Source organism: Stigmatopora nigra, chromosome 17 (genome assembly GCF_051989575.1).
Source record: "Stigmatopora nigra isolate UIUO_SnigA chromosome 17, RoL_Snig_1.1, whole genome shotgun sequence".
In the NCBI taxonomy this organism is placed as follows: domain Eukaryota; kingdom Metazoa; phylum Chordata; class Actinopteri; order Syngnathiformes; family Syngnathidae; genus Stigmatopora; species Stigmatopora nigra.
In genome coordinates, this window is record NC_135524.1 from 3,383,931 (window position 1) to 3,410,349 (window position 26,419).

The 26,419-nt window shown below is 36.3% G+C and overlaps 1 protein-coding gene across 4 annotated transcripts in view; it reads left to right on the forward strand.

Annotated features, from left to right (window-relative positions):
- dcc (DCC netrin 1 receptor) overlaps positions 1–25,612 on the forward strand; it is a 91,848-nt gene extending 66,236 nt beyond the window's left edge. For 2 of the 4 annotated variants that reach the window (XM_077737604.1, XM_077737607.1), the window contains exons 14-29: positions 54–164; positions 904–1,098; positions 2,580–2,675; positions 4,311–4,549; positions 4,673–4,811; positions 6,761–6,868; positions 7,348–7,542; positions 7,673–7,705; positions 9,308–9,373; positions 11,833–11,995; positions 12,070–12,293; positions 12,434–12,550; positions 15,077–15,226; positions 16,524–16,832; positions 22,225–22,373; positions 24,460–25,612. In XM_077737604.1, the coding sequence (XP_077593730.1) occupies positions 54–164; positions 904–1,098; positions 2,580–2,675; positions 4,311–4,549; positions 4,673–4,811; positions 6,761–6,868; positions 7,348–7,542; positions 7,673–7,705; positions 9,308–9,373; positions 11,833–11,995; positions 12,070–12,293; positions 12,434–12,550; positions 15,077–15,226; positions 16,524–16,832; positions 22,225–22,373; positions 24,460–24,549 (2,384 nt within the window). In that variant the 3' untranslated portion in view covers positions 24,550–25,612. The remainder of the gene's footprint in view (positions 1–53; positions 165–903; positions 1,099–2,579; positions 2,676–4,310; positions 4,550–4,672; positions 4,812–6,760; positions 6,869–7,347; positions 7,543–7,672; positions 7,706–9,307; positions 9,374–11,832; positions 11,996–12,069; positions 12,294–12,433; positions 12,551–15,076; positions 15,227–16,523; positions 16,833–22,224; positions 22,374–24,459) is intronic. The other 2 variants (XM_077737605.1, XM_077737608.1) reach the window with 1 other exon arrangement.
- The last annotated feature ends 807 nt before the right edge of the window (positions 25,613–26,419 follow it).

A 26,419-nucleotide genomic window follows, 5' to 3' on the forward strand; every position in this document is an offset into this window, starting at 1 on the left:
TTATTTGTATAATTGGATTTTTTTCAATCCTAATCTCATTTTATTTGCTGCAGGTCTTGAAAAGGGCAGTCAGTACAGTTTCCAGGTATCCGCAATGAACACGAATGGAACAGGTCCACCCAGCGATTGGCACACTGCTGAGACGCCTGAGAATGATTTGGATGGTGAGAAATCACAGAGGCAAATCGCCCATGTGTGACCGTGGGTGTGTGTCTGTATGCGTGTCCTTGTATTTGTGTGAGTGCAGTGATCTGTGAAACAACATGTAAATACCTCCATTATTCCAACATGCTCATAAATATTTGAGCAGTTTAAAGGGCAAGGCACATGAATGGAAGGAGACTGGAAAGGATGAATGAAAAGGAGAGAAACAAATATCCACTCTAATTATAAATTCTTAATGACTTCTTGGATACATTATATATGAAGCAAATATGTGAGTAATTGCGTTTCTCTAGAAAGTTTTGTTTTGTCATAATGGAAACACAATAGGCTGTGTACACCAAAAGACTACTGTTGCTTTTCTTTACTAAGGTAAACCACATTTCTGTAGGCTAAATCATCGCTTGTGCTCTAATTTTATTTGCTGTAGAACTGAATGAAAACAGAAAAAATGGTCAGCTCAAAAGTGCCAAGGGGGAAAAAACACAAGGTAACTGCATTACCACAGTGTGGGGCAGAGCCACTAATCAAGTTTCTATAGATTAGCACTGTATAAAGAGACCATAAGGGCACTAATGTGATATGATCTGACATAGAGTTTTAACGCAAAGTGACGAGGGTTTAATAGTCGAGGGAATACAAATCTTTTAATGAATTGAGCACTCAAAATCGTTCAGAAAAACCAAAATCTTTCCCATTTTATCCTATTTTGCTGATAATTTGTCCTGTGTCCTCTTACAGAGAGTCAAGTTCCGGATCAGCCCAGTTCTTTGCATGTTAGACCACTTCCCAACAGTATTATCATGTCATGGACTCCTCCTCTGAGTCCCAGCATCCTGGTCCGTGGTTACATCATCGGTTATGGAGTAGGAAGTCCTTATGCCGAGACGGTTCGTGTGGACAGCAAGCAGAGATACTACTCCATTGAAAATCTAGGTGAGAAACTAGTCTGCTGCTCACGCTGAGCATTTCAAAATTCAAGTTTTTGTTAACAACCCAAGGCCAAAACTTGCAAACAGCTGAGCCTTCATAACAAACAAGGTTACCCATTGAGTACATATTTCACCAACATGGACTACAATTTCCATTCCAATGACAAAATACAGAAGATGATTACCATCCACTTTAATGACAAAAAAGAAATGACTTTTTTCCACTTTTTACCAATCAAACTGCTCATCCAAAAAAAATCTCATTGTATTTTAACATACAGTAATCTTGTGGATAACATACTTAACTTCAAACCAATCAATTATTTAGAAGAATTTAATAACAGAGCAGCTAAAGGTGGAAATCACCTCTTCCTTTGCGCGCAATAAGCAATTTGCATGGCAAAAAGACATTAACAAATTGTGTGAATGCTTTCACACAGATGCAAATTCCCATCTCGGCTTTCTAATGGAACGGTAATGAAAGAGTCATTTTGCATGCACACAGTGGATGGAGTCTGCATACTGTATGTACATGGCATTCATAATTCATGGTGATCATTAATGGAAGCAGTGCAGCACTTGGGGAGAAGGGATGCTGTTTGTTTAACTGATGCAAGCGTCGGACGCCTAACGGAGAACATGCAGCATCATCACTTCATGAGCACGCTGCTATAATAAGGCAGTGCGTGATGATCACTTGCTCCCACTGCAACAGTCTTCTTTTGCCAGGATGGACAAATTGCTAAGATTAAGTCAATGCCAGCTGTGCTCTTTTAACAACATGTAACAAGTAGTGTTTTGTTACCCAGGGGTATTTCTTCAATTGTTTTGTCATACAATGATTGAAAATTCGGAATTTTATACCAAACTTTTACCTGTTTAGTGGGCCTTTTTCCCATTTAGTTTGGATAGGGAACCAGGGAGAGAAAATAAAACATCTGTTGCATGGTATAATTGGGCACTTTAAAAATTGTAAGTAGTTATGGTGATGCATGTCATTAAGTTGGTTAAAAAACAAGCTCTAGAGAAAACTCATTTTCCATTTTAAGTTAATTAATAGATCAGGTTTCAGAAAATGATGCTGCTTATTCTCAGGAAAATGATTCACACTTGAAGTGGATCAAAAGCAACACAAAATGTAAAATATCCCAAATCTTTATATTCTTTCTTCTAGTTTAGTGATGTTTCAATGAATTACATAATTTCCCATTGCCTGTTCTATCAACAGGTACAAAATATTTGTGAATTACCTGCATTTTTTGCATATAATGCATACTTTAAGTCTTAAAATATAACCTATTGCGTTTAATATATGAATTCTTGTTGTTTAAAGTCCTTGAACCTATTTTTTTAGATGCACAAATGAGCTTTACAGCCTTGTGTGCCTCTAAAAATTCAAGAAGCAAATTAAAAAAGTAATGTCCCTAAATACAAGATGAGCTCCATGTCACCTAAGAACACTCTCTCGCTATTTCTGTCTGGCAGAGCCGAGTTCACACTATGTGATTTCCCTGAAGGCCTTCAATAATGCTGGAGAAGGAGTACCGCTGTATGAAAGTGCTGTCACTCGATCGCTGACAGGTAGGAATTTCATAATTACTACAACTCTACTCCATCATTTCAATTTATTTTAGCTGTTAAGAAATATGGCCGCATTCACCATACATTCAGTATAGTATTCATAGAACTTGTAGGATTACAGCGACATATAAATGACAGCATACATACGTATATACCGTGAAAGTCTTTCGTGTCCTCTGGTTTTATAAATCTAATAGTTCTCTGCTCATAAAGCTACTTGAGAATGAAGTAGGAAGTCCTTTATCCATCTCACTATCAAATCAAAAGATACACTTGGGGTCCACCACCAAACTCAACGGTAAGATAATATTGTAGTCCTGAAGAAAAATATAATTTGAACAACAATCCCTAACAATGCACATCATTATTTATGATGACCTTTTCTTTTGGCGTTGTATTTTAATATTTTTTTCTTTGCAATGCAGTAGGGATGGTGATTGGATTTAAATACAGACCAAAAAAGTACATACATTCTTAGATATATGTATATACATATTTATTTACATATATATAACCCAGAGCACCAATTAAATTCTGATAATACAAGCTAGTTTTTATCATTCCTAGCTGTTTTCTTTGTTCTTAACTGTGTTTCTGATTTCACTAGGTTTTGACTGTCCCTCAATCTGTGCTAGCAGAGCTGGAATAAGCAGACTATTATTCCAAATTTTATTCTCCTAATGAGAAGTGCTCATTCCAGCTCTATGATGACATCTATGAAAGTGTCTGTTTGTATTCTGCTGCCTTCGGGTTACCTCAAGGCTGCTGGCTACTGCTTCAGGAGTTACTTTTATAACTCCTGAAAAATAGTCCGGTATTGCATTTCAGAAATATAAGGGTCTTTGAACATTTAAATTTCAAATATTGGAGAGAAAACTCAAATGATTACGATGGGGAAAAAAAGAAGAAATTGCAACAGAATATAATAAGTAGAATTAATTATATGCAATTTTTTGACCCATTAATTTAAAAGGTTCATTGCAAAATGTTTCTGAAAGCACTTGAAGGAAGCAACTCAACTCTCTGAAAACACAGATCAAAACATGAGTGTCTTTGGTGTACCTATTTTTTGACACCAAATTATTATAACAACAAGATAGTGTATCAAAATTTATTCATAGGTTGGACAAAATCACCATCTCAAAGTTTTTTAATGAAAAGCCAAACCTATTTCAAACAATTTCTAATAATCCAGTTCTGCATTTGTTTCCTTAATTTAAAACTGCAGCCACAGAAGCTGGTATTGATCATGATTTGATGATAATTTCCTGAAAAAATTGGAAATAGCGGCACTGCAGAATGTGATAAATCCTTTTTTGTATTTTACACTCAACAGTTTAGATCTGAGTCTTCAGCATGTCTTCAATTCTTGCTGATAGTATCTTATTATATTTCTCTCTCCTTATCTCCTTATCCTTATCCCTCCCTTTACTCTCTATTTCCATTTTGCATCCTTTCCTTTTCCTGGCATCTTTACCAACTTCTCTACCTACTTTGCATGTCACATCCAAATAATCATCAATTTCCTTTCCAACCCTATATGCTTTATAAAAAACAAATAATAATAACCCCAAATCATTGTCACATTAATTTCACGGTACCTCAATATACTTTATATTACCAACCCCTCATAAGACCCCATTGACCCATCCGAGGATGATCTTTTCCATCTCTTTGATAAATACCCCACTGCCATGCCAGACACCAGCACCCCCATGATACCCCCTGTCGGGGTGCAAGCCGTGGCTCTCTCCTCCGACTCAGTCCGTGTTTTATGGGCTGATAATTCCATAACCAAAAACCAGAAGTCCACGGAAGTCCGCTTCTACTCTGTCAAGTGGAAGACCAGCTACTCTACCAGTGGTAAATACAAGGTAAACATAGACAGTTGAAATGCAAAAAGACTATCAATTACAGTCTAAATGTATATTATACTGCCTTCTATTCAATGTGGTGTACAAATTAAATCACTAAATAGTGTTGTCTTTGACCTCTAGTCTGCAGACACAACCGCCCTGAGCCATACAGTCACGGGACTCAAACCAAATACAATGTACGAGTTTGCAGTAATGGTAACCAAAGGTCGGAAATCAAGTACTTGGAGTATGACTGCGCATGCCACAACCTATGAAGCAGGTACGTTGCACAATTTGTTTGGTTTCAGATTTGTTTTGATTCATTTCAGACCCTATTTTCACTGTGATCTCGATTAGGTATGCTTTATTAAATATTTACACCAGTGGCAGAGCAAATGTAAACAGGGACATTGAACATGGGAGAGGGGTGGCGGGACGGATATGTTTTGTCACTTAAACATTATATACAGCTCTACACGTCATCTTAACTTGGTTTTATACTACCAAGTCACATCCCCTTTGGTCTAAACAATTTTAGGTTCCGCTTTGAAACTATTCCTAATGAAATGAAGACCACTGACTGAATTACAACAAGGTTCTGTGTCAAAGATTCTATTTGAAAACTAGGGAGTGGTACAGCTTTAAAAATGCTTAATACCATGACTCATATGCTTCACCCCCATGAACGTAAGTGTAGTTGTTGTAGAGATTGACGGACGCCATAGACTTGGCACCAGCCATTTTAGCCTGCAGCAAAGAACATGACAATCGTCAACAACAGTGTAACACAGAACTGACTGAAATCAAAATGTCAAGGTATCCCTTTCAGGGTGTTTACAATCATGTTTGTTGGATTTGTCACCCAATTAAGCGTGAACGGCATTAGCCCAGCACTTCCCTTGGGGTGTGCCAGAATACATTGACATTCAGAAGGAGCAGATGGACCAAGCATACTCACTCTCTGCAGTGGTCCAGCAGCTCTTACACATATTATCACCAAACACACACTAAACATGTCTGCACAACAATGTGGAAAATTCTGCTTCATCTGTTTCTCTTATTATGTTGGCATAATTGCAACCAGCATGAGAAAATTGATTATCATGCATTTGTGCCAGGATTTTCTAAATCACACATAAGAATCAATTCCTGCTGCAGTGATGACATTGCATGAACATTTACTAAATCTACTTTGCTCATGTTACACTATATTAGTATATTGAGGCTTCAAACAAAACTGTTCTTTTATTCACTGCCTCACGAGATTTAAAACTTGAGTGGAAAAAAAAGCCTTGCAGTCCTTTACCCGCATTTGTGGAATATATTTCCTTTTCCGCGAAAGGATTGCCTCCCGTTGAGATTTTTCAAAAAGCAGTTAACAGGGAGTTTTTTTTTTTTTTTTTTACCCCTCCTGAGATATCATGCAGTTTGGCAATGTGTGACTAAGGGACAAGTTTGACTAGGACTGCTGAGATCAAGTTCATATTGGTGTTATTCAAGTTCATGAAATATGGATATGAATGCCATTAATAATGGCTTGCTCCTCCGCCACCTTCAAATGACTGCTGATATGCTAATATGACTTAGTGTTCGTTGCAGTACGATTGGGTTATTGACCTCATTTCAGTGCCGTGCCATCTTTGTTATTCGAGTGGCTAGCATATGTGAAAGCTTAATGAGCTTGTTCATTTTTTTGATTCATGGTGACATGTTGTATGCTGGCTTTTGCTAAGATTGATAGATTTTTTTTGGCATTCTACTTCAGTCTTTTTTTACTGCATCTGCTGAAACTTCAACTGGATGCTTGACTTTGAGAAAAGTAATATAGGATGGGACTTTGCTTACTAAACTTCTGCAAACAACTTTTATTTATGGATGAATATAAGAGGTTTGACATGAAGTGAACTGTTATCTTGATTCAGTTCGTATTTTGACAGCAGAATGTCTGTTAAAAGAATTCATTCAGAAATTTTATAACTATCAAAACAAAATGAAAACTATACTTTAACTTAAAATAAGCTTTGTTGACATGTGGTATTTTTTAAGTTGATAGCATCTACTTAAAATACTGTTTTTGTATGTGAAATATGACATATGATATGATCATTGGGATGACCTCACCATCAATTTAAATATTTATTATAATTGAATATGTGTAAGAAAATCAAACCAGGTGAAACAACATTTTCTATTGCTTGGTTTCATATTCTAATCATGGTTTGTTGACAGCTCCTAGCTCTGCTCCCAAAGACTTGACAGTGATCAGTCGGGAGGGTCGGCCCCGAGCCATTTTAATCAGCTGGCAACCACCGATGGAGGCAAATGGGCGTATAACAGGTGAGTTTTCAAGATAACACAACAAAGTCATTTTGTCTGCAAACAGCAGTTTATTAAGATTTTTTTTTACTTAGCCTATTTTCATCTTTTATTATATTAAGAGTCTCCTAAAACTGTTTGATCTGCTCTTTGCAGATTGTGAATTTACAACACATACACACAATTACATTTTGTATCAGTTTTAATACAATCTGCAATAACATCCCGTCACAAACACTTTCTGTTGTAAAATGAAGTAGAGTTTCATTGTAAGGCAAATTTCTCCCTAATCAGACTTGTTTTTTTAGTGAATATGAATTACTTAGTTGCAGATTTCTGCAAAACAATTTGCAGATATTAAAAACGACTCTTTTCATTTGCAATCCGGGATTTTTTAAGTGAAAATCAGAGAGTCTTCCTAAAAAAAATTGAAAGTATTACTTTATATTGTATGATTTAGGCTATTTCATACCTTTTGTGAACATGTTCATATCTTGCAGGGTACATCCTGTACTATACCCTGGAGAAAAGTATGCCAATAGACGATTGGGTAATGGAAACAATCAGCGGGGATCGGCTGACTCATCAGGTTGTTGATCTAAACCTTGACACGGTGTATTACTTCCGGATCCAAGCGAAAAATGCCAAAGGAGTCGGTCCATTATCCGAACCTGTCCATTTTAGGACAGCAAAAGGTATGTTAGAATCCCAGAGAAATGTTAAAAATGCATGGCATGTACTATATGTAAACACATACCTTTATCTGGCAATTTGTTCCTTCCTTTTTATGTTTGTATTATCTTGTTAAAACACTTTATCTTTCAGTGGAACATCCAGACAAGATGGCCAATGATCAAGGTAGGTAGATTAGGAAATTGGCTACAAGAGAGTAAAGGAGAGTTAAAACGAATGACGATGACTAATAAAATCAAATTTTAATGGGGCACAGAAAGATGAGTTAAAAAAATGATGAATAATTTGTGAAAATGAAAGCAAGGGGAATAATTGGAGAATACACAGGAAGATAAAGAAGGAAGCTGCATAGAGGAAAAGCATTTTGCTTCAAAGAAGGGAGGAATAGCTGCAAAAAAAAGCTTTTGTCTTTACTAATGCTGACATATGGGAGACAATGGAATGGTGAAATTAGCTCAGATTTAATTGACGCTGTGCTCTGAGCTCTTTTTCATCAGACACATTAAACTGAAAACAAATTGAGGGGTGGCGCTAATGAGGAGCTTTTTTTTAGTGCTGCTAGACTAAACTTTAAGATCCCAATGGAGCAACTTCAACAACATAATGGGCATTTCTGTGTGTTTTCCTTTGGAATGTTGTTACATTATGTTAAGTGTAATTACTATTTGGTTCAAATTAGGCAGCATTTCATCAATAACTATTCAGAATTTACTAATGCTATTGACAGTAAATGATCTCTTTTACTTATTTCCATGCATGAATTTATTTATTATCATGTGTTTATTTTTGTTATCTTTAAATAATACAACGTGAAATGGATATAATACCGCAAAAACGTTGCCATAGACTGTGAAATGCTCTAAATATTTCATTAGGGTATTTACACATGGCTTTGCAGACACCATTTGCTGCCTTTATAACTTTATTCCAGATTAAAATTGGTAGGTCTTGTTAAAGGATTACAAATTTGGTAGTTTGCACAACAAAATGGTTTTAGGGGTGGAAATAATAGGCCTAAATTAGGCATTCATGTTACTTTAAATGAATTCAATTGATTTAATGGGGTAATCTCATTCATGGAGGTCTAAATTATTAAATCCAGGCAAATTGATGAGTTATAGACTTTAAATAGTATGTGCTAGTTCCACAGTGAATGACTTTATTCAATCTTTAGATCTAATATCAAAATTTCCCTTTGATATTTTTGCATAGAAATCAAGTGTCCTTAAATGTATTTTCATGAGCATATACATATTATATATTTTTCCTCAACCTAATGTGATTTTCACCTCAAACTGAACTCCTTGTAATCGACTAAAATGCATTTCTATTTGTTAATTTTTCATGTTACAAGCACTTTAAAAACAACTGCCCTCGAAAACAAATGGTGATTAAATATTAATGAGATTTGACAAATCTCTTATTCTCTTTTATCACTATGTTCGTATATAAATATATGATAAACAAAATATCCGTACACAGAGTATCTTTAGTGTGTGGAGATTTACAAAATCATCAGTTTAAAAAAAAAAAAATCACAATATGTTAAAAACACAGTCATTTTTTCCCCTCAGCAATATTGGATATTAGCTTTCACTTTCAACTATTTTTGGTAAAATAATGCAGTATTCTTTGTACTTTTTCAATTTCAAAGCAACCATATGCTTAGCTAAACTGAAGAACAAAATAGATCCTAAAAAAACTTGGTGAAAGAACGTGATATTTTTGAAATACTCCTCATTTACGTTCTTCTCTTTTGTCTTCGAGGTCGAGGAGGCGATCATGCCTACTGGCCATCTGACGGCAACCTGATTGACAGGAGCAGCATCAACGGTAAGAACACAAAGAACTTAACATCAAATAGACCATGAAAACAAAATACAATAGCATATCGCGCCTATGGCATTTTCCTTTATTTATTGCTATCACAGCATAAGAACCCAACTTCATACAAACAGAATAACCATTAAAACCTTTTTTTCTACTAATTTACTACTTCCAACCCAAGTGTAAATGTACATTTCCTACAACATTATCACAATGTTCATTCTGTTCTGATTTTAGCTAAAAAAATAATAATAATTTGCTTTAGCCCTCCCACTTAAATCCCAATTCTTACCAGTCCCTTCATGAGCACAGTTTTAGTATCAAGGATCATCCCAACATACTGTATTACAATATTTATTTTTGTTCCTGCCTGAAAATAACTGATTTAATGGAGGCCAGGAGTCAATGTCTGTAGCTGGTATTATTTTAAGAGTATCACCGTAGGGCATTTGGAGAATGGTGTGCTTTTTGCATGTGTGTGTTCTCGAGACTGGTGTCTGGAGACGAATGTTTTGTCGGCGTTGTTGGCGCTTCTGCTGCCACAGGCAATCATAAATCCATCCTTTCTGACCTGAGTCCTCCCACGCCTGGATGCCAGGTCACTGAGGGCAAAAGGCTCATTCCTCAGGTTGACCATATTTCATCTTTAACGTGTCTTTGTCTTTGTATCGCTAAGCTTTCGCCCACCGAGACCCTACCGCCACGGAGATTTATCCGTTTCCCATCAGGTCACACAAATGTGACTGTCACTGTGATGTGACCTGTCGTGGTGTAATTCCAGTTTGTCAGAAAGACCCCACAGCTGCACAGTTTATTGCCCAAGGACACCATGACCCAATCCGTGTCGAGTTTCCTCTTAATTTGACTCTTAGGATGTCTGTAAGCTTTGTACTGCAAGAAACAATGAAGTCTTACTTATTAGAATGGGTTCATCTGTTTTCTTAAAGACACATGCTCTATTTATGTAGAAAATGACACTCATAAAATCACAAATCTGGGTTCAAAAGACTATTGGATTATGACTCTATAATATTCCTGCTGGTTTTTATTCCCATCAGTCCTTAAAAAAATTGAAAAGAAGCAATTTGAGGGTTTGTAAACAAGAATAAGTTCATCTTAAAGTAAAAAAAAGATTAACTGAGCAAATTAATGGTTACATTATACACTTAATTGTATTTTGCATCAAAACAAATATGTCAATCACTAGTTTACCATTAGTAGACATCCAATCCAAGTTAATATCATTCGCTGTCGACCCTCCCACTTCAAACCAATTGGACGTCTAACACCAAATGGCAGGCCATGAGTTGAGAAGTCCAAAATAAATGGACGTGTCAAAACTTAAATGATGAATTGAGAACAGTACTTGTTAAAAAAGAGCCTATTGGTTTGCAATACTATATCAGTTTATATTTAGCACTCTTGCCTTTTCTTTCATTGCTTTTGTTCAATATTTGAGTGTGGAATAAAACAAAAGGTAGAAACATGTAAAGATTATAAGGTGATGAATTATTTTCTTTGAGGTCTAAAAGATGTATTGCACTCCCGTTTGCTTTCAGTTGTAAGATGTGATGAATTGTGCTTTTTATTGAGAGAGACAAGTGACTTTAAAAAAGACGGAATGTTCAGGGAAGGAGTCAAAGAGGTACAACTGCCTTTTCTCGTTGTGCCAATTGTTTTTCTATCTTTCCTCAGTCTCTTCTCATTTGTCTTTTCTACTTTGTGTACCACTGTTACTTGTCCATCATGAAACTAATTTCACACTTTCAACCTTGTTCATACTTTCTTGATATTCATCTCTAACAATCAAACCAGCTTTTTCCTGTTCCAAACCAGGCTATATTTTTGCTAGTTTTATTTTTTTGTCTATATACTCAATACCAGATGTATTAAGAACCAGTACTGTCCATATTGTTATCTATTTTTTGTCTTCATTTAAATCAATATGTCACTCACGTACTGTTTATGACACTCCAAATACGCTTGAGTTTTTCTGGTCAAAATGTGACAGATATTGCCAACAATCTTGCTGTGATTTAAAACAATTTATAGACAAATAATATTATTTGGAGTCCCATTAAAGAAGGCAGGGATATATTTTTTCGAGTACCGTGCTGGAACAGAAGAGAATTTGAGAAATATTGTACTGTGGGGATGCATAAAATTGGCAAAAAAAGTGTCACCATAAAATGCGTAGTCAACTCTTGGAATGTCTGAATTTATAAGAGCATTGTTTATTACCAAAGGAAGTTGTAATCGTAAAAGCAAGTTGTACAACTATTTTCTTTGGAGCATTTTATGCGGGGAAAATGTTACAGCCGTGAGTTGAGGACCTGAAACAACATGAGTTTGACTAAAAAATGTTGAAATTAAATTAAAATGAACTTTATAGTTACCCTTTTCCAAATGGAAAGTATTTGTATTTGTAAGCTTGATGTTTTATTTGTGATTCTTGTTTTTTTCAGAGTCTCCCATTGGTCAAATGCATCCACCACATGGCAATGCAACCCCGCAAAATAATAATAACCTGTTGGTTATTATCGTTGTTTCTGTGGGAGCCATCACTGTAGTCGTAGTAGTCATTGTGGCCCTCATCTGTACACGACGATCGTCTGCCCAACAGCGCAAGTAAGACCTTTCACATTTTTTCTTACACACTTTAAATTGGTTATTTTTTACAATATGTACGGCTTTTTTTGCAGGAAAAGAGCAAGCCACAGTGCCAATAAGCGGAAGGGTAGCCAGAAGGATCTACGACCTCCTGACTTATGGATCCATCATGAAGAAATGGAGATGAAGAACATTGAGAAAGCTACCAGCGCGGCCCCCTCTGGACGTGATTCCCCCATCCAATCGTGCCAGGATCTTCCCCAGGTGGCTCACAGCCAATCAGAGAGCCAGATAGGCAGCAAGAGTAGCCACTCAGGTGTGGGTCTAACCCTCTTCTTAACCTTAGCTACATCAATTAAACTGTAACAGATTGTCGTGAGGCCAGCGACAAATTTTGTGATTCTGTATCTGATTTTGGCATTAAGAGTGATTTAAAATTAGAAAATGTTTTCTCAGGTGCGGACGGCGATGATGCGTCGAGCTGTATTTCTACTCTTGAAAGATCTTTGGCTGCCAGGAGAGGAACAAGAGGAAAAATGATGATTCCTATGGATTCACAACCCAGCAACACACGTATGTACCTCATGGCTTCTTTGCTTTAGGTGAATTTGTTTGTTAGGATGTTGAGTCATCTCGATAAAATGAGGAGCAGAGAAAGGTTAGTGTCATGTCGTTTAGTGTTTTATTATAAGGGCAGAGGGGGAATGGAAATTAATTACAAAATTAGTACAAGAAACTATTAGCGTTCTACAAGGCTAATGATGCTTAATCAGTGTCTGTAATCTCATTAGATTATTTCATCATTTGAAATCCAATCAAAAATGGAATCGTTAACATTAATTCAATTATAGATGTGTTCAATATGTCAAGGGTTTGGACTGCTTAAAGAAATTTGATCATTTAAGTGCAGCACTTTAAAACAGGAACATGGGATAATATAGGAGACTTTATAGTAAGGAAGATTGAAAGTAAGTTGATTTTGCAAGCAAAAAACTGAAGTAAAAAATTGAAATAGTTAAACAAAACCAAATAGTTTATATGCATTCCATCCATTGAAGTTTTTGCTGCTGCAAAAGAAGTGAAAACTGGCTCTTAAATACAAAGATAGTACTTATTTTGGTCTGACAAAATATTTTAGTACATGACCATTTGAAGTGGGATTATAATTCTCTTTTTAAAACACTGCATATTTTTATTTTCCCGTGGCCATTCCTTCCGAGGAGGATTACAATGATGTCACCTAGCTTCAACTGCACATGAAAATTCAGTGGCCATGAGCCTTCAGGCCAATCACAATGCATGTTCTGAATCACTGCCTGCAGTTCAGCATCCTCATTGCTTTCTTCAGTTATTTATTCTGACTTTGCGCCCAGCAAGGTATCTTAAATTATGTTACCACCAGTCTGGTCATCATTATCCCGAGCATGAACGGAGATCAACATAGGCACTTGGGAATTTGTGCGTTTGCCTCTCGTGTGAGTTTACAGGGACAAGAACTCAATTTTGCTTTTGTGATTAAGGATGGCGTATGATTACTCATTTCATATTTTCTTGACAAGTAGACTTGTGGTTGAAGGTCATAGACATGAAGCATGGGTTTATACTAATCTCCCTAGGTAGGTGGCAACAGATTGGTTTCATATGTTATCGTGACACAATATGGCGCATGAATAAGACAATGATGCAAATATTTCAAATCAGGTTTTCAAAAGAGTAGTTTTCAAACTAAGCTTGCCTTTTTGATCAGTCAGTTTTCCTGGATTGTGTTTTGTATTTATATGTAATCACTCGAGAATTTGTCATGTAGAAAGTTGCTGCAATTTCACACTGTGTTTAAACACACTTTTTATTTCCTTGTTTTAATTATAGTCTAATCCAAAATGTTCTTTTTTTAGTTGTAGGCACCTGCTGTCATGTTGTACTTGTTTGCTTTTTCTTCTTGCAAGCTCACTTCTAACAGAGCCAACTTCCAGTCCCTCCCTGAAGAGTGGCTGAATCATTTGTTATCTCAATTGTTTGCCACTCCACTCTGGGGCTGAAAGATCTCATTTGTAATTGTGTTGTTCCCACTTTCCCAGTGTATCAGAAGGAATCTTGTTCCTTTGTTTAATTTTCACTCTTACTGTCTTCTTTTGTTTATCTAGTGAAGTACTGAATAGTCAGCAGTCATGTTCTAGCCCCGGTGTTGTTGTTGTTGTTATTATTAGGACATGTGAGTCAGCGGGTGATTTATTTGGGTACTGCGACCTGACATGTTGTATACCGGCTTTTCCTATGGACTATGTGCTTGTGATATTTAGGTCACTGAGAGATAGGAGAGCCTTAAGGCTTCCAAAATGCTGGCTTGTCCTCAGTCTTATTCAATTTGTCATTACTACATTGCTATCAGTTTTGCAAAAGTAAACTTCTTTTGGCTGTAGTTTAGTCAGATTTGTCCTGTTTTCTGATTCCTTTTAATGTACAATTTACTCTTTGTATTTATTCTAATCTCCTAGACAAAATTAACTGTTGATTTTATATCTATTATGTTGAAAATTGAAGTGCTTCAACATGTTCATTTATTACAGAACACAATTTATACTGCATTATTGCATATCCATTCATCTTCACTCTTTAGCTTTTAATTTCCCTTTTTTTTTAAAACTGCCATTCACTCTCACATACAAACGCACAAATCTTCATTAACCTGCAGCTGCCCCACAGCCTGGTCAGATCAATAATCTCAGTCAATAGCAGTATTGATGACCCTTGCTCATCTGTGGTCATCTTGCTGCTGTAATCAAACTTGACTGTGTTTTAAAGTGAACGGTTAACCCCACACAATGCACAAATACACGCAAATACGATCACACACACAAGCATGCAATCCCTTTAAAGCTGCTGATCACAGACTTGCTCAAATCAAATCATCAATACGTTGCAATCATTACATGTATTGATCAGAGTTTAGTGGAATCTGAATTCTTGCTTGAATGAGGCCAATAAAAGGCACTTTTGGCTTTATAGTGATCTAAAGCTTTTTAGACTAGATTTTTTTCAATATGGATAAAAAGATGTGTAGCAATTGTAATGACTTTGACTTTCTTTTCTTTTTTATAGCGGTGGTCAGTGCCATTCCAGTGCCATCACTGGATTCATCCCAGTATCCTGGTATACTTCCTTCACCTTCATGCAGCTTCACCCACAACAAATTCACCTTAAGACCGATGCCCTTCTCTAGCCTGACTGTGGACAGAGGATTCACGCAAGGTAAAATTCATGTACAAAAATGTCAAATACCTATCTAGATAGATAGTAGATAGTTACATTTACTATGCAATTGTTTCATCATTCATTCCTAAACCACTTCAATTTATGGTACCATGGACAGAAGTCAATATGGCCAGTTTGAACAGATAGGACCGCTGTCCATGGTGCTGATCGACCAGTAAAATAATGATATAGGGAAGCAATAATTTGGTATACTTTCTATGTAATGCTGATTAAGTATCGTTGTTTTTTTAGATTGAAAGTGTTTGTGATGGGGTTCTTTTTCAATGATCCCCCACCACCATGTTTCTTTCTTCACTTAGGAGAATGTTTCTGGAGAGCTAAATGATGCAGTAGGGAGCAGTAATTCAATAATGGCCCAATTTCTTGTCAGATTACATCAATGACTTGGAGACAACTGAGAAACAATAAGAATCCTCAGAGTCATTCAATTAGCTGACATGCTGAGAGGAGGGATCACAGGCAAGAAAATGCAGTTACAAGCAACTGTCAAGGGAGACACAATAAGATACCTTATGCCTTGTCATCCTTCCCTGACATTTTCAAGGCCTTCACTTACTTTACTGTGCAAGATATCATAAGCTGGTGCCAAAATATTGTTTCAGACCACTAACTTTATAGCTGGCTCACATTTACTTGGTTTTTAACTGAATATATTTGCCCACAAGTGACCAAGAGACTGACAAGCATTCACACAGGCTTAACATTAAAGGATAAAAAAGAAGGACAGGGTCTAATTTATTTTCATCTGGTTGACTCACCATCTATTCAAATGGTGGTTGCTTGCGGACATTGATGGTGTGGTGCAGGGTTGGCCAATGAGTCAAAGGCTAAGAGCTACATTTTTACTGCAAACGTCAACACATGCACACACACTTGTGTGTATATCTTTCAGTTGTATATATAACTTTGCTTTGAACCCAATGTCAGACCAAAATATGGCTCGACTTCTCTTCTATTCTACGTCATTGTTCCCAAGTTTCACATTGCAAAGAGTCTAGGAGCCAAATCCTCACTGATATATGTGCTAAAAAACTGTTTAAAGAGTCCCCAGTGTGCTATCAACGTTGTGAAGAGAAATTTTAAGGATTTTAATCAAAACATGCTTGCAGACAAATGTGGTAATGACAACTTTTTCTTCCCTGACTCACTTTGCTGCACTGAGTAGTTCTTTTGCCCTTCCGCCTCTCCTTAATCTTCCCCTCTGCACCTAATCTCCAATGCTTTTCTTACATTGCTCTGCTACGCCTAATTACCATTTGTCTGTGTTGCTCAGTCATATCCACAGATTCTTCCAGCAATCCCCTTCTGCAGCAGCAGTCTCCACCACAACAACCTGCTCCACTTCTCCCTTGCTCCTCCGTCTCTACCGGGGAGCACATTGCGGGTATTGGCCCAGTTCCCGGAGCCCCTAGTGCCGCTACCTCGATTACATCAGAGGAATCTCAGTCGGGTGCAAATCGGACCATCCCAACCGCATGTGTAAGACCAAGTCACCCACTTAGAAGCTTCACAAACCCACTGCTGCCACCCCCAATGAGCACCATTGACCCCAAGGTGTACACATCAATGTTGCCTCAGTCCTGTAAGTATTCCTTCATTGATATATTTGTATTATTACTATTGTTGTAACTCACAAATTCACTATATAATACATACCCTTGAATATTATTGCATACTGTAATTTAAAGTCATGCAGTATATTTTATTGTACTATGCTATATTGCAGTGTTCTGTATTATACAAAATATTATGTGCAAGAGCGCGATTATTGCTAATATAATGATAGAGGTGTGATTGTAACAAATTACTGCTAACTGGGGATATTACTAGAAGATAATAGATTTTATAGCCACAAAAGGCATAGATTGAGTAGCGTGTAAAAATTATACAAATAGTACTATAACACTGAAAACACGGTGACTAGTCTTAAGCCAAATATTAAACAAAAACAGAGTATTATTGCCATTTTATGTGCAATTCTGCTCATTATCAATGTTTTTTTTCCATAAATCACCATGCTAAGTAAATTAATTCAAACTAATTTTCATTGCTAGGATATGTAATCCAACATTTTTACAAATTTTCTAAACAAAAAAAACCTACTTAAGTACTTCTCGTACTAATTTGCATTGTTTTTTTCTAATATTCTGCAGATGTTGTAATTATGCCGAATTTAACTTCTAATGAATTGTACATAAAATCACTCTTAACCTTTGCAAAAAACGCATTCAGAAAACTGTCATCTCCTTTATGTAGGATGACGACCATTTCCTCTTTCTAAGGGACCATGAATATTGAATACCCGAGCCATCATTGCAGTCAAGTACATAATATGTGCCGGCCTGCTTTGTAATAAGTGAGCATTAATACATTCAGAGTGGATTCATCTTCAAGGTGACATTCTGGCATAAAATATACATAAAGTGCAATTGATTATATGGGGAACAAAATCGTTAAAACCGCTGAGCAGTTGCGCCTATAACATGGCCGTTTACTCCATATATATATTTTTTTTAGTAAAGGATTATTTGTCTTTAAATCCCACCTGCAAAAGAAAATAGAACACTCACCAGCTGCTCACTTAAAAATGTCCAGAAAGTGCAGTTTAACTCTGAAAACACTAATGGGATCAACTCCATCTCTCTGAAAAGACATTTTAGTCATAACAAGAGATTTAAAAGGGAATTTAATCCCAACCTACAGACTGAGTGCTATTTTAAAGTATTTACATTTCACTGCAATTCCTATCAGTCTCAGTTTATCAGATAAAACATTACAATTTTTCTCCGGGAAGTTAGAAAGGTTACTATAATAATAATCAGTATGGAGAGTGACCACAACTATTAATGGAAATCAGTCTGGTGGAGACCGGCGTAGAATAAGACAGCAAATTATGCTACTGTTTTTTTTCCTGACAGGAAATTGCTTAGTTTTGTTTTGGTGATTTGTCAATCTTCAAAAGCCATGCAGCCGGATGACAAGCTGTTTACATGCCACCCCGGCATATCTCATTTCCATTTACATTGTAGTCTGTATGAATTTGTAACATGGTTTGACATAGACCAAATAAGATATTATAGAACCCCAGCATAGATTGACAATTGGGCTTTTTTAAAAAGCCATCATATAAAGTGACGTGACATGAACATGCATGCCGTTGGCAAACAATATTGTTGGGTTATGGATTTCATGGAAAATAGGCTGTTGAGGCACATGGGATATTTATACAATGCGTTTGTCAGGATGACAAAATGGAAAAGTGGTTGCACAATGACTAACATTGGTGGATTTTTAACAATAACTGTTCAAAAAAAAATAACCTAGCAGATTTAGGCTGCTTTACACTCCAGAAATTCTAACTTTTTATCTTTTTCTTGACTGTCAATCATTTTTATTGATACCATAATGCACCTAAAATGACCAATCTTGACCATACTCCTCTTCTCTCCCAAATCCTGTCTTTTTTTGAGTGTCAATCATTTTTATTGATACCATAATGCACCTAAAATGACCAATCTTGACCATACTCCTCTTCTCTCCCACAACTCAGATGAACAAGTATAAATATTGAATGGAAATCAACCATATACAAAAAATACATGCCCTGAAAACAAAAAAAAACTCCTTTTGTGAGATGTTAAAGTTGCCTGCGTCTATAGAAGCGTGTTGTCTCCTCGAAAATCCTTTCAATCTTTTACAGTATTTACTTCAAACTATCCTCAGGACCAATAACCCCACCCCTTCCATCTTCACCTCATAGCGCTTTATATCTCTCAATCTTTCACTTGGGCCCCAGAAAAAGAGAAAGAAAAAAAAACAGACACCCGGCACTGATGTGACCCCCGGCAGTCATTTCACACCTTCAGTCTGACGTGTCTGGTAAATATATCCACATCCCTTAGCAGAGGAGCCGCCAATCTCCCTCCACCTCCACCTTTCACTGACAAATCTCCTGAGGCTGAGCCAGACACCATAAAACTGTCTTTTATGTCGTCTCTCGACTGTGGATGTGGAACCTAGTGCGCTATATTGCTGCAATGCATTGCACTTTACCCACAAAGTGTTTTATTTCTTCAGCACAGTTGAGTGAATTTGCTCTGACAAGAGAGTGTGCACAAGTGTCAAACAACTTATTGTGTCCTGCCACATTTTATGCTACATTTAGTACTGAGAATTCCAACTAATGCCTATAATGTCCTTCGCTAAAAGCCAATATTTTTACACTAAATGGAGAGATATGGGTACAGAGTTTTGAATCGTCCATTTTATCAAAGTAAGTATGGTTGCGGATAAGAAAATGTCTTTTACTTTGATGGTATATACTATTTTTATAACTCATGTCTGCTGGAAAATCCTAAAAAAATTGTTGGACTGATGGCCAGGGTAACAATTTTCAACATTTAGCATTTCCTCCTTAAATACTCGGTATAAAATTCCCTTATGATGAAGTTATAATGAACAAAGATTGCATATTATAAATAGGAGTCAATCAAAATCTAATGATATTGAAATATGGAGGAAATTATAATATAATTAATAATAATGCATGAACATAAAGATTTTATTTTTTACTCATTTCATACCCATTGTAATAATTACATATAATTATGAGCTCAAATTCAGGTTGTCGCCAGAAAGTCTGAACTGACACAAATACCGAATCTTTCAAAGTACTAATCGCGTGTTTTGACCGCTCCGCCCATCAAAGTGACCTTTTCAATCTAAAACATATCCACGCAACTGGATCAAATCAATAGTCATTTCTCTTGTTAATAACGTTTAGGGAAATAAATCAATACTTATCAAACAATAACCATGATAACCGACCACATATTGACATGTTATATTTACCATTTAACATGGCAAACAGTTCATATGAACACAAGAATTATTACTTCCTAACACACTGTTCTCACAAGGGTACATATATGTGTATATATGTGTATATATATGTGTATATATACGTGTATATATATGTCTATATATGTGTATGTATATGTGTATGTATGTATATATATACACATACACATATACATACACATATATATATACACATATATATACACATATATATACTAAATAGCAGGCTTTTTTGATATTTAAACTACTTTGTCCATCCACAAATGATAATAGAAAACATAGGTGAATACGAACTTCAAAAAGTATTTGATATACTGTAATGTTTGTTTATTCTTTTGATGGGGTATTCATATCCTCCCCCTCTTTCAAATCAATTGGAGTTCACGGATGAATTAGTTGATGGTTAGTCAGTCAGACAAATTACTGCAGGGCTCAGAGTTCCTCTCTTTTTTCTTTTTTCTTTTTTCTTTTTTGGCAGTCCACCTCGTCGCATATGAACATGCCATTTAGATCAATCAATATCAGTTATGTGTAATCGAATCAACTGGACGAGTTGAAACCTTCAGGGACTGAAGCGTTTGTTCTCTCAATAAGAATTGGCAAGATTAGGTTTGACAGCACAATGTCGACGAGGTTAGCATTTAAGAATGTCCCAAAGTCAAGAGTTTGGAGGACTGAATCCCTCCATTGTGGCATTTCTGTGTATTCACAGTATTGCACCTTTTGAATGCTTCTTCTGTATTACCCATCATACATGATTACATATGATGAAATTGAGACTTTAAATAATCCCCACGTGGCAATTTAAGTGTGATAGTTGTCTTTCTGTGCCCTGCCATTGAACAATCTTACAATCTTTGGACCAAATTCAGCTTAATCACACATCTTAGACTGACTCTGATGAGCTATTCTGCTTGCAAATCTTTATTGATTACCACTACTCCTGCTCCTCTGGTGATTGGCTTGTCTTACGGTATCTTCTCCACATTCTTGACAAATTGTTGCGAGGAAACTGCAATCTTTTCGCCAATGCACCTCTTTTGAAAAAATGCCAATTTACCTGGGAAAAAGTTGCCATCTTTGTTAGAAATGATTCTACATTGTTTGCTTATTCTTTCAATACCATCAACAATGATGGAAACTTAAAATGTGTGTCACTAGTAAACATCTGATTACTTTGAATCGGGAAAGTTGGCATAGAATGCACATTGTAAAACTCTAAGGAGAAAATATGACATGTTCGCTTGTGGGAAAATGCAGGCATAAAAAAAAAGAAGAAAAGGAACAGCAAATAGTATCAAGCAGTTCTTTTTCGCAGTTCACTCTGAGTGGAACAAAATCAGAAGTTGCCTTTCAAGGGAGAAAAACATTAGAGTAAAAATATAATGCTCTTGGGGAAACATGTTTCTCTGACATAGTGCATGCAATTCTTATTCGGGCATGAAATTTCACTAACAGAATCATACTAATGTTCGGCTTTGGAGGAATAATAGTATTAAAAGTATAGCTAGTATAATAGATGAAAATTACAATACATAACATCAAAAATAGTTTTATTTAAAGGAACTACAATGCCTTGGAGGGGAAATTCTAATGAAAAATGGCCTTTTGGCTAATTTGGTTATATTTTTATGTTTATTAATGTGCATATTCTCTCTGAAAACATAATAATTTTTGAATGCCATATAAGGGACTTCTTAGATTCAGGTATAGTACAAAAATGGGGACTTCACCCCTAAAATTAGGCTTTGCAAATAATATTAGTGTTATGCAAATGATTCTTTTATGCAAAAAAATAATAATGTAATGTAGATTTATTAAATTTGAAATGGGTAAAAGAAAAATCGGTCTTTACAGACTGTTGCAAAGGGATTATTATGATTAAAAATGAATTCCAGTTTCATTTTTGCAGTGAAAAGTGATCTTTTTGGTGAGCAATGGACCATCTAGTCGCTGTAGGGCCTTCAAAGGTGAAACATTTCCATCATCCCAGTTCCTTTTCCAAGTCGACATGACAAAAGAAATTGCATCATTTTATTTGTCTGGCTCCAGTTCCTCGGGAGTTGTTTTGAAGTCAAACATCTTTCCTTTTTTTTTTTTGTTTTTTCATACAGCTGCGAGTCTCCCAAAGCCTCAGGTGAAGACAGCTTCACTGGGTCAGGCTGGCAAGGCTAGATCCCCTTTGCTTCCTGTCTCAGTTCCAACAGCGCCTGACATACCAGAGGAAGGAGGAACAAAACCCAGCGAGGATTCAGCTGCCAGCGTAAGTCCAAACCAAAGCTATTGTTGACGATTGACCTTCATTGTGAATCGTTGTCCGCTTTTGATATTGCCTCAAAGAAGTTGTGACAGAGAAAAGGCAAACAGAAGAAGACTCAAAGAACAGGAATTGAGGAAAAGGGTACAAGATTGAGGGCAGCTCAGTGATGAAAGAGTATACTCTTGAAAAGAGAGGAAATCTGATGGAACATTTAACAATAGAGGCTAAAGAAAAGAAGGAAAAAAAGTCGAGTTCTACAGTACAATCACAACATACATTTTTTAAATTTGCAGTATTGATTGAGTCCCAACAGTTCAATTACTGCCTAACATTTCTCTTGACTGCACATATGGGTTCTTTATATTATGGCCAATCACATTGCAGGCTTTTTTTGTGCTGCCAAGTCAATCTAATCTGCCCATCGCCTTCAAAATCAGTAATAGCGCAGGTCTAGAGGTAACTGTTTTTTTTTTAATTCATTTTATCTTTTTCCACATTCGTCCTTAACCTTCCCAATGTGCCTGTCTATAAAAAAAAAGTCATTATTTTTTCACTGTCTGATATTTTAGTCAGCAATTGCCAACTTGCCAAAAGACAAGAGAAAATAATGAAGTAAAAGTGTCAAATTGTATTTATTGTTAAATACTTGACATGTGGGTGTTCAGGAAAACAGAAAATGGAAATAATAAAAATGAATATAACAAAAACAAGGACGAGAGAAGGGAAATAGGCTAGTGTTGCTATGACAACAGGAGTTTAGGTACTCTTTTGGATTGGCGGATAAGATAAGGAAGAAAAAAAAAGAGTTACAGAAGGTTAAAAGAGTGTAAGAGAGAAACAGTCAAAGTGATAGGTGTCAAAAATGGACTGTTGGGTGTTTAAAGGGAGTGTTAAAGGTCATCAGTTCTTCTTTTTCTTCATCTGCTACTCCATTGATGTATTATTTTCCTGATATCACATTGTACTGTCGCACAGGTTTACTGCTTTTTATTGTTGTAAAATGGTGTGTTGGTTGAGGTTTTAGGATCTATATTTAGTTTTGCAGGGAGTGAAACCAGGTCAGCAACCAATCAGAGACAATATAAATGGGTGTTTTGTCCGATCAATAATGCGATCAAAGAGTAACTGTTATTTCTAACGGAAGTAGACAATCTATGACAGTCGCTGAGTGAGCTTTTATGGCTTTACACACTATGAAAGTGAAGGATTAAATGGATATGTTATGTGTATTACATAGAAAAAGAACACTAACTGTTGTGGGGGGATAAAAATAAATACTAAACATACATAATCGATCATTTTCACTCCAAATAAATTAGTCAATGATGATTTAAACTGGTTTAGAGTGTATAATCTCCCTTTGGGTTGATGTCAACTAAGGTTGCAGGCCTTGTGATGATTGGATGAATATTTCAAATAAGTCATAGTTGTGTTAATAACATGCTTTAGTCAAGGAATAATTTAATTTGGTAAGTTTATGGCCATGCTAATGGAAAAATAGTGTTTCAAGGTAGTGCTTTTGTTAGCTGGATATGATGATAATTGACATTAATTTTATTTGGAAGGATAATCCTAAACTAAGGATGACCCTTGATTGACATCTGACAAGTCTTTTTTTTTTATACAATGTGAAAGATTAGTTGGATAAAGAGCAGAGAAGGCAATAGAGTATTCTTTTTTTAGTAAATAGAAGGCGGGTAGTATTACAAGTGTGTGTTCATAGGAGATTAGGATTCTTTCACAATTACACACACAGTGAGGGAGGCTTTTAAAGCATTCCATTCAGAGATGACAATTTGTATAGCCTAATCTGACATGTTATTACCACGCGATTATAGAACATTGAGAGCATTTCTCTCTATCTCTCTTGGGTCCTTTTATGGATTTTCAGACATGAATACCACTTGTAGATGATTTAACACATTAACTGATATTTGTGAATGGTTTTTTTTATCATAAGAGCATTTTTCTAAACCGCAATAGTTCATCTGATGATGTACTTGACAAAATTAGACTTGTTATAATGGATGATGACCCAAAATTATTGAGTAATGATCAGTTTTTAACCTTTTTTTGGTCTGTTTTGCAGGTGTATGAGCAGGACGACCTTTCCGAGCAGATGGCTAGTTTAGAAGGGCTAATGAAGCAGCTCAACGCCATTACTGGCTCTGCCTTTTAAAAGCTCTTTTTCCTTCAAGCCCTCGGCCTCAGAGCTGGAACCCCCTCTTCTTCATGCTTTTGATGTGTGAGCGCAGTGTGTTCACAAACAGCTGCAGCATCGAGGTTTGAAGATGTCACTGGGGGACTGAGACCCCCGGTTGTACTGGATTAAGCTACTACATCACGAAGTATCGACCCTAGGAACAAAACATTGGGTTCCCGAATGGGTTCAAACTCTGTCTTGAACCTTTCTACTTATAACTACAAAACTAAAGGGAGAAAAAGAAAAAAAACGATTCCATCTTGACTTGAGGAAAAAAAGGGGAAGGATTATCACAAGGAAAGATGACAGTTTCAAGATACAGACTGTTTTTTTCCTTCTTTGTGGTATTTATTAACTCGTTATTTCCCTATTCGAAGTTTTACGAAACTCGCTTACTGTGACTGTACCTCAATTATTTTTCAGGATTGCCAGTGGGAGAGTTTTTCTTTAAGTTTTAGTTATTTTTCTATATTATTTTTTTTGCCAAATAGTGAGAATTAGACATTTTCTTCATAACATCCAATCTTCCTATTCTGTTTTTCTTCAGTCTTGGTTTCATCTCAACTCACTCTTTCAAATGTGGATTACAAATATGTTGGAAAGTTGCAACTCTAGTTGGAAGAAGACCCCCCTCCATTGCCTCTGGACTATTTTGTGCCAGGATTTTTTGTTGATCCCATGTCCATTTCTACTCTTGATCAAGCAGTTTGTTCCTCGGAACCGGAAGAAGAAAAAAAAGGAAAAAAGGACTGAATGGATGAGTGTTGTTGCCAAAAACAAAAAAAAAAGGGAAGCTCAGGGCAAGCCTTCCTTTACATTTTCAGTCCTTGCATTTTTAGCAGCAGTTTTTGTACTCATGGTTGCTGGAAATGGAATTAGTGGTATGTTATGATCGGGGATAATGTTTCTTGCAAATAGGCTGTTTGTTCGAGTGTCCAATATGATTACTCGTCATTTTATTTTTGACTTTTTCATCTTTAGAGGCGGTGTTGTAAATGAATTGGTTATTTGGAATTATATTTACAAACATGGCACAATCCTCCAGCTTCAGTTCATTGTAATGGCCCAGTTTTGATAGATTGTTAACATAAATATTAACTTTGAAGCTTAGTTTTCAATGGTTTTCCCACGTTGCAACAAACTATGGTTCAGTGAGATGAACTTTAAAAATGAAGGCAATTGCAGGTGCCATTTTTAATTTGAAAGCAGGCCTTTGCAACAAGTTTGTCTTTCTTTTTCACGTAACCTTTTCCTACATAAGGTCAAGCAGAAACAAGAGCGAAGCACCTCCAGCCTTTAGTTCCCTCTAAACTGTTTTGTATTGACAAGAGAAAGGAAATGCGTCCAATTAAATGGGTCATTAAGAGAGGGAACGTTTTGTTTAGTCTTGCCACACAGAAGATTAATTTCTCAAGTTCTACAAGAAAAGCAAGCGGGAGAAAGAGAGAGAGATTTTGCAGCACTCTTCAAAAAATCCCTCTATTTTTTTGCATAAGCATCAAACAGTCTTTAAAGATAACATTGCTTTAAAACACCACTGTTTGATTAGAAGCAACTTGAGAAAGAGTTTTGTTGTTAGCAAATCTTTAAAAAGAAGGAGAAAAAAATGGCAAGTCATTTATTAATCAAGCCAGGTGAATAAAACAAGGCATCATCAGTATGCTCCATATTTGACTGTGTCACCCTATTCTCCATATTGTAATTTACAGACCTTTATCTGAGTGTGATGAGAAAAAAAAAAAGGAGAATCCTGCGGGAGACCGAGTGCACCGAGGCAGAAGAGTCGCATTGAAATTCAGAGATGGCTTGCTTGCATGTGTGAGCGGGGCACGCAGGAACGAGGCGG